This window comes from Eriocheir sinensis, chromosome 49 (genome assembly GCF_024679095.1).
Source record: "Eriocheir sinensis breed Jianghai 21 chromosome 49, ASM2467909v1, whole genome shotgun sequence".
NCBI lineage: Eukaryota > Metazoa > Arthropoda > Malacostraca > Decapoda > Varunidae > Eriocheir > Eriocheir sinensis.
The window spans coordinates 10,554,000-10,563,199 of NC_066557.1; the positions used below are offsets into that span (position 1 = coordinate 10,554,000).

The window sequence follows — 9,200 nt, forward strand, 5'->3', positions numbered from 1 at the left end:
AAATGGGCCTTGGGTGTGTGGCGAGTCGCGCGCCACATGATTCACCGTAGCCCCGCCCCCCGTGACGTGTTGGTGACGCCACGCGCCCGTGCCAACCCCAGAGCCGCCCTGCCGTATTTCACAACTTCCCTGCCTATCGTGACCTTTCCAGGACCGCCGCGTTCCCTGGGCGGCGGCGAGGCTGCTTCCGGGGCCCAAGGGTGTGGCAGGGCCCGGTGCTGGGGGTGCTCGGGCCCGGGGGCGGCAGGGGGCGTGCAGGGCGTGACGTCACAGGCAGGGTTGGCCGGCCTGCACCGTGGCAGAGGGTCGGGGTGGCTGGCAGGCTGATGGCTAGCGACGGTCTCATATAATACCCGTGTGCGGGGCAGGATGGCTCACAAAGTAGGCCAGGACGAGGCCCTGCACGAGCCCGACAGCCGCAGTGACACGAGCCTGAGCCCCGCGGCCAGCCACCAGCACGAGTACAGGACTAGGGGAAGGGAAATGGTGAGCGGACCCGCAGTGAGTGCAGTGGACGGCCCCAGTAGCTCCCCGCCTGGTGCCACTTGTTTAGAGGACTCCCGGTACCGTTGTGTGGAGGACATTTCTTCTGGCGGGCCCCCGGGAGAAGGTCAGAAGGGAGGAGAGAAGGTGTGGAGGAAGGGACTGCGCCAGGCTGAGGACAGTAGTGAGACAGACATGGTTGGCGGTAGTGCGGGTGTCCTCGAGGCTGGGCAGCAGCAGCAGGGGCTGGCCGCTGCGGCAGCAGTCATGGAACACGCAGACCCCAACATGTACAGCTCGGACGAGTGGGAGGAGAGTGACCTCAGCGACACGGACGGCGACCACAGCGACAGCAGCGACGACGACGACCCCAAGTCCCAGGTGGACCGCCTCATCGAGAAGGTCACCCTCGTCTACCTGGACGGCGAGAACTCCAACCTGTCCTCGGAGACGGAGAGCAGCGACGACAGCGACTTCGATGACAGCGACAGCGAGAGCGACATCACGGACGTGTCGCCGCTGATCTCCGCCACGGCGAGCCCCCTGGGGCTGTCCCCCGTGCTCCCGCGCCGCGCCCTGGGCACCTCGCCCCTGGCCCTGCACGACAACAGGGGCCTGGGCTTCAGCAACTACGAGGCGCAAGCGCTTGACCGCCAGGGCAAGGAGGGGGAGCAGGCCTTCCACCACCAGCTGACGGTGCCCCTGGAGGAGCACCACCACCTGCACCACCACCACCACCACCAACGGCACCAGGACACCTCAGACATGTCTGTGCTCCTGAAGGCCGTGGTGGAGCTGGAGGAGGAGCAGCGGCGGCAGCAGGGGGGCAGCGGCAAGAAGGCAAGGCGGCAGGAGTCCCCGAGCCAGCCCATCACCAGCCAGCCCCCTACGGACAACCAGATGCCCCAGAGGTCGCCACCCATCGCCATCCACCCCATTGACGCCAGCCCGCACCACAGACACCTGCGGCGGGTGGGGGGTGGCCACCACCACCGGAGGAAGAACATGTCCTTCCCCAACGAGGAGGTCCGCAGGATAGACCGGGACAACCAGATCCTGCTGGAGAAGATCATGAACGCCCACAGTCGCACCTCCTCCAAGCACCACCACCACCACCACCACCACTCCCACTCCAACTCATCCTCCTCATCCACCAACCAAAGCTTCACCGGCCACCACCACAGTAGTCGCCCAGTCCACCGGCCGGCGAATTCAACCGTCAACCGGAGGAGAGAGGAGGAGAAAATACGCAGGGAAAATATGGTAAGTACGTAATACCTCGTTTGTGTTGATGCAATGTTGCAATTGTGTTGTCCGTATTTCCTCCATCCACTTAATTTATTCTTGCATTTCTTTGTCTACATCATCCTTCTTTTGATTCTGAGCCATTCACTCAAACAGCTCCATTTTCCCCAATTATCTATCATTCTATTTCTTTGTCTCATCTCTTTGCAGAAACAACTAAATTTTCTCTCTCCTTCAACCTTCCTTTTGTTATGTACTTTGTTTCTGCAATACACACAAATTCCTTCTTTTCTATCCCTTTATTGAATCTGGTCTTCCTTAGTGTGCTTCATTAAACCCCAAGGAAAACCTGTTTTTGTTCCTTTCCGCTGCCCTTGTGTGTGTCTCTGTGTTTCATTCTGTCCCTTTCCATTGTTTCTCCCTGTACTTTCTGGTTCAGTGTTTCTTTGTGTGTTTTGACAATCCACACAGACCTATGCTTAATACCCCTTCCATCATTTCATTCACAAATCCACATGTTCATCCACCTTTTGTTTTATGTATTTCAATGATCCACACATATAAGGAAATGACAGGGAAAGTCGAATATCTGGTATGTAGTGTGTTGCAGAGAAACTTATCTGTATCTATCCCACCTCTTCTATCTCTGTTTCCTAGACCTATATTACCCCCTTCATCTTTACGCTAAAAGATGCACATGTTAGCAATCCACCCTGATCCACTCCTATCACATGTTCACCTAACTAGATCAAGGCAGATAGAAGGAGTCTCCCCCACATCTTAATACTTTTTCCAGCCACAAATGGAGAGTCATCGGCATATTGCTTGATCCCCATTGTTACCTTTTGCAAATGTCATTCAAACTTTTATTATACTAAGATTAAATTACATTACTGTGTCTGATGTTGAAATGTCAGGTGCTGATGTGTGTGTTTGGTGAGAGAAATCAGAGCATTCGTAAAAAAAAGTAAAAGGGGAAACAAGGACATATTGCAACCTTAATTTTAGTAGGTAGTTTAGTTTCTCCATTAAAAGAATAGCGTTGAAAAGGAAATTTGATCAAAGTTGAAAAGTTACTAATGAGAAAAAGGAGTCTCTGGTTCCATTCTACTAAATTGAAGAGGCATCTCCATAAGGTACATCTATATTCACACCACATATTCTTCCTGTTCAGATTATTAGTAAAATTAATCAAAGTTGAAAAGTTAATGAGAAAAAGGAGTCTCTGGTTCCGTTCTACTAAATTGAAGAAGATTTCCATAAGGCACATCTATTTACACACCACATATTCTTCCTGTTCAGATTATTAGTAAAGTTAATGAACACACAAAGGAAAGTTACTCAATTTCCATCCTGTTACATTGAAGAAGAATATACAAGAGCTACTTTCCTATTAACACCACCACTACTCTTCCTATTGACAATCCGCTCAGCCAGGAACCTCTCAGACTTGATCAGATCCCTTTATGGTAAGAGGAAAAAGGAGCATCAGGGTGAAAAAAATAAGGCATCCAAGACTACTTCAGACAACCTTCACATTTGTCTAAAGGTCTGCTCCTCATTTCCCTCTCGCTCTGTTGGCAATGCATAATATCACACACACACACACACACACACACATATATCATATCCCTTCGTGCCTAACAAGGAGATATAGAAAAAATATATATGAAGTCATCCCAATAGCCAATGATATCGCGTTGTAGTTATTTTTATTATTATCGTAAGCTCGTATTTATTTACTTGTTCAGCATCCTCGTGTGCGTGTGTGTTTGTGTGTGTGGGAGACATGTGTGACCTTGCCCTATTGCATGTCTGAGTTTAGATATGCACTTTTTTCATTCTCTCTCTCTCTCTCTCTCTCTCTCTCTCTCTCTCTCTCTCTCTCTCTCTCTCTCTCTCTCTCTCTCTCTCTCTCTCTCTCACACACACCTTTACAGCTTGTTATCCTTGCTACCTGTCCTGCTACAGGTAGTCAGGGGTCTGTTCTCAGGTGTTTAATTGCAGATTCATGGATTTATTAATAGTATAGAAAAAGTTGACTATGGAAGAGAGAGAGAAAGGGAGAGAGAGAATGATAGGTAATTTTTTATATACAGGTATCTCGCATTATCTTGACAAATACTCATAATGTTCAGTTAAAATCACGATGAGATATGAAGGATACACTTATGATAAAACACACACACACACACACACACACCAGATGCAGGGGGCTAATCCAGAATGACCAAATATAGCAATGAAGCAAGACAGGATGAATAATGTGTCCCTGAGGTAGAAATAATTAATGAACTTGTACTTCTGAGTTGTAGATAAGAGAGAGAGAGTAGTTTTTTGAGACCAGGAACAGTTTATAAATTGTCACTGTCCATTTCCTTGACCTTTTCCTCCACCTTCTCATTCTTCAGCCAAACAATCACCTCACATCACTGTACCCATACCATGCATATACTTCACAGGCTTTGCTTGATATATACTACTGCTATATATGGGAGTGTGCAAGGTGGGATTCTTGCTACATATTATACAATTTATTTTTATAAGCTCAAGTTCTTCCTTGTATTCTTGTTACGTTGGTATTTCCTTATGCAGTCATTCGTGTTTTTGTTCCTTATTGTTCCTCTCAAAAACTCATGCTAGTGCTGCCAAGGAAGGAGTTTTGTTAGTGTGTGTGGCATCACCAGCTTCCTGGTTGGCCGGTGGGACGGCCTGTGTGTGGATGATGTTGTTGGCCTTGTTGCCAGCACTCTGGGGGCCAGGGCTGAGTGCTTGGAGGTTGCTAGGGACACTTTTGTCACATCACTGCCATGGTTGCAATGTGACACGGTCCTGAGTGGCGTGATTGGTGGGGTTGGGTGCCGGGGCCTTGACCACCTGAGTAACCTTACGTTCTCTTCTCCCTCAGATCCTGCTGCGGAAAATTCAGGAGGCCAAGCCATCAAGGGAGGTGGCAGCGTTCCGTTCGGCCCGACACCACCGCACACCCACCGGCCTCTCCGCAGCGCCCGGCTCCTGTAGTGCGTCGGCCCGCACCGCCCCCGGGCATGTGGCCGCTGCCACGACACCAAGAAAGGAGACGGCGCTGTGAGAGCTGCCCAGGGCCGGCGGTGCCCCACGGCACACTGACCTGTGCCGGCGGTCCTCGGCCCTCCCCCGCTGAGCATCCACCCGGCCCGGCACCCGGCAGCCACAAGACCTTCCCACCGGTGCCGGCAGCCCACCCTCCTGGAGTGCCGCTGACGTCATGCAGAGCCCCAGTTGCCCCCCACAGGATACACCTCTACAGGGGCAGCACTGTAATGGCCTGTGTGACCCACTACACACGACTCCCGTGCCAGGGTGTGTGCAAGAGGAAGCTGGACAGAGTGTGGCAGCAGCGCGCTGCACCACAATCCTCGTAGCAGTCGTTCCCAACCCCAGAAAACAGAGGAGTGGCATGGAAGGGTGATGGCGTACCCCATAGGCAGTGGGCCTTGCTGCGGTATGCAGCCACCTACTGCTGCGGGGGTGCTGTGTTGGGGGGGCAGGGCAGCAGCCCGGCACTCTCACCCTCACACACACACAGAACATTACTCACTTCCATGCTGCTTATTCTGCTTCCATTATTTCTTTCATAAAGAAGTGTAGCTAGGCAAGTGGACAACGTGAGTATTATTGCCATTCCCAGCCAAGGCGTAACACGGTGGATGGTACCAGGACAGACGACGAGGCCAACCCACAGTGAGCGAGAGAGCAGCTGACTGTAACATTCCACTCATAATGTTAGGCAATGCAGCACAGTCACCTGTCGGCGCCACATTGAGGTGACAGTGGGGCTGGACCAACGCATGTGTACAGAAAGAGACAACGTGATGCACCCTCATCATCCAATCAGGCCTTCATTGATGCATAATCCACCACTTTAGAGCAGCAACAGCCTTCATGGCGCGTGCTGTCGCCTGCGCTTCCCTCAACACCTCGGAGCACCGCGACGGAGCAGCAAACACGACCATCACCAGGCGTCAAAAGGCATTCATCACCGGTCTTTCTTCGGCATGCTAAACAAAAATAAGAAAATGACGTCTTCTGGAGAATTGAGAGAACTGCCACCACTACCTTCACCTCCATCCCTACCCTCTCCTCGCATGTGTAAATAATGAACAGCAGACATCATCCGCAGATCATCAGAGTCTCGTAACAGTCAGCTCCACATTACGCATCCCTGTACAAAGCGTAGAGTCATCCGCCATTGCAGTAGGAGAGGACGGAATGCAGACTTCATTTCATTTCGAGTTTCCACCCCAAGCCGCTGCCCCTTACGCCTCTTAGTCCTGGTGTTTATTACGCATCTTCCGGCACCGTAGACTCTGGGTTCCTGCCGGGCCCTTGCCAAGCACTAGCAGAGGCAGACATAATCAGATAGCGGGCCAGGCATCTCAGGGCATTCTCTTTCACGACAGTCGTACATATAAAAGAAAGTTAAGTTTTGCGAAGTTTGTTTTCATGTTGCAGAAATTAAGTGACTTGTTCGCTGTTATTTTTCTTCTTGCTTATGGTCAAAATTAGTTTTATAATTGGGTAAAGAACATAATTACAAACACCTCTCCAGTTACCATATTAGCTCATTTGCCGAGACACATTAGTTTTGTTTACTCAAAAGTTTAATGATACTTCAGAAAGCTGATCATCCTAAATAACCACATTTGTCTGTCGCCCCGTGTGAGATGAATGCCCTAACCTGCCGTGCCCCAAGCGTCTGTCCCCCACACACCACCGGCAACCCGGGCAGCCCACCACACCACATAGTGACGGGTATACACTGTAATATACTGTACCATTGCGCCATGTATATGTGTATGTATTGTATGTCTATGCCATTACTGCTAGCCCCCACGCATACTGTATCGTGTACTGTTACTCATTATTGCCAGGGAGCAGAGCGTGTGCGTCGAGGCGTAATACTCTTTGTGCATAAGGATGTATTTGCTGCACACACTATAGCTATGAGTCATGTAGTGATGGATCAGGGTCTTCGCTAAAAATACCTAATCGAAGAATCGCCTCATGTGCCCTGATCCTACATGACTATTACGCCAAACACACCGAGACAACACCATCGCCTGCCCCTCAAAATGGCACACGTTTAGTCCAATTTTATGTGTGTCCTCCACTTCTCCGAATGTGTCATGTGACGTAAGGGTCCCTCAAACGCCCCCTTCACTTTCCATATCGAAGCTTAAGGGGCTTGTTGAGAGTCCTGAGTTGTGTGTTGCATCGGAGGAGTCAGAGTGAAGCGCTGCCGTCAATATGTGAGGAACGCAAGGCCTCCATGAGGGCGTAATTTTCATCCATGATAATCTAGTCAGACGATCTTGTTCCATGATTTTCGACTTGCCTGGACAGCCGCCGTAGGGTGCTATTTTCCACTTCCTTTCCCTCGATTTCTTTATCGCTTTTTGCCTTTATTATGCTCCAACTTTTTCTTTCATTTGGCATCTTATTCTTTTTATAGCAATTTTAGACCTTTTCACTTTCTTGTACTTTTTCCTTTTTCCTCAATATCTTGACCTCTTCTACTCTGGTCAGCCCTTTCACCGTGCATGGCAGGTTTACATGCTTCCACGCACTGCCACCAGAGGCACTGCTCGGCCCCAGACTGGCCCTGGCGCTGGCGTAGACAGTCTCGGGCCAGGGACAGCCTCGGCCCCGTCTCTCTTTCCAGGAGACGGTCCCTCTCAGTGCTCTTAGCCTGGCATATGTGATTCCTGCCATCCACTCCCCTCTGAAGTGGATGTGGCATGCTGGGTGTTCCTATGCAGACAGCCTCCCACTCTCCCTGTCTCCATCTCTGTCTGTTGTGATCTCTCTTTCGTTTTCTCGCCTCGTATTCCGACGTAAGCGATGTGTTTTTGTAGGGCTGAGAAGCTCAACTGGTTTGGGCTTTTTTATTATTATTATTAATCCTTTATTTTGTATTGTTTTGGTGGTATTCTGTACGTACTGACATTTTTGAAGAGGTTGATTGAAAGACTTTTTGTAAGGTATTTATATTACTATTAATATTATTATTACGACAACTATACGTACCATGTGCCAGACTTTGTAAACATGATCCCCTCAGCTCATGTTTAATTTTTCAATATTATGCAGCTCACTAATGCAGGATAAGTCTGTTTTTGTGCATGTAATACTATACAATTACTGCTATTGTTATTTTTTCATCTTTGTGTTTTGTAGGAGTTTCAAACGGTACAATCACGGATGTATCTGCACAAAGCTCACTTAGTATATAGTAGAGAGGTGTTCGGCTTGCATCAGTGTTTGTTTACCAGCCAGTCAGCAAGTCAGTCAGTCAGTTCAGCAATAATAATGATGTCATAATATTCAACGTCACATCCAACCTTCCCATATAGGATGTTTTGTCGCGGGCCAGAGTTATGAGAATCGAAGTTAGGTTGTACATTTTTTTCGCTTTTTTTTAATACAACTGTTTCCAATCGAGTTTAAGATCTACATACCAGAGTGTCGAGATGATCATGTTCCACGATTTCAAAAGATTGCAAAAATGAATTAAATGTGAATGAAAGTATCCATCATGTCCTCCAGTTTATATTATCACAATGTTTATCATGATTATTTTTTTACTACACTCGCTCACTGTGCGTGTTTACCAATGGAGAATAAGCGTAGCGCAATGTCCTTCCAGCCTTGATTCATTGCCTAGATGCTAAATTGTTTGCTATTAGAATGTTTACTCAGATTTTTGGCTCCTATGTATGCATGTCAACAACGAGAGAGAGGAGAGAGAGAGAGAACACGTGTTCTGAAGGAGTGTCTGTGTTACCAAGGCCTGTCTGTCTGTGTGATAAGAGAACCTTCATCTTCACCTTGAGTTGTGAATCCGATCAGAAGGGAGAATGTGAGAGGAGGAGGAGAAGAAGGGGAGATGCACATTTAATTGTATCTGGGACGATTTTTCCACGCCGGCTACGATACAAAAAACTACCGTGTGTAAATATTTTTTATACTTGTCTTTCATTGTCTGTGAAACTTTTGAACAATAAAAACAATTGTTGAAAACCCTTGCCTTTCCCTTCCAACCTTGTACTGGGTTTGCTACAGGAGAAAAAGAAGACTGAAAGCGAACTAGATACAAGTTTTTGAAGCATGAAAGTCCTAAATAAGGGTACATGGTTTTGAAAGCGAACTAGATACAAGTTTTTAAAGTAAGGAAGTCCTAAATAAGGGTACATGGTTTAGAAAGCGAACTAGATACAAGTTTTTAAAGTAAGGAAGTCCTAAATAAGGGTACATGGTTTAGAAAGCGAACTAGATACAAGTTTTTAAAGTAAGGAAGTCCTAAATAAGGGTACATGGTTTTGAAAGCGATTTAGATACAAGCCTTTAAAGCATGAAAGTCCTAAATAAGGGTACATGGTTTTGAAAGCGAACTAGATACAAGTTTTTAAAGTATGGAAGTCCTAAATAAG

At 48.1% G+C, this 9,200-nt stretch overlaps 1 protein-coding gene across 2 annotated transcripts; it reads left to right on the plus strand.

Moving 5' to 3' along the window:
* The first annotated feature begins 226 nt into the window (after positions 1 to 226).
* Positions 227 to 8,790, plus strand: LOC126981890 (cilia- and flagella-associated protein 97-like). Of its 2 annotated transcripts, none has more exons than XM_050833522.1 (2): positions 227 to 1,750; positions 4,637 to 8,790. In XM_050833522.1, exons 1-2 carry the CDS (start codon positions 370 to 372, stop codon positions 4,747 to 4,749), a joined length of 1,494 nt encoding a protein of 497 aa, XP_050689479.1. In that variant the 5' UTR covers positions 227 to 369; the 3' UTR covers positions 4,750 to 8,790. The 2 variants fall into 2 exon arrangements, with proteins under 2 accessions (XP_050689479.1, XP_050689478.1); XM_050833521.1 differs by having other exon boundaries at positions 246 to 1,746.
* The last annotated feature ends 410 nt before the right edge of the window (positions 8,791 to 9,200 follow it).

Excerpts from the sequence above, each read along its gene's own strand:
- LOC126981890 (XM_050833521.1), top strand. The coding sequence starts at position 370 with ATGGCTCACAAAGTAGGCCAGGACGAGGCCCTGCACGAGCCCGACAGC. Across the intron at positions 1,747-4,636 it reads AAATACGCAGGGAAAATATG|ATCCTGCTGCGGAAAATTCA; the intron begins GTAAGTACGTAA and ends CTTCTCCCTCAG.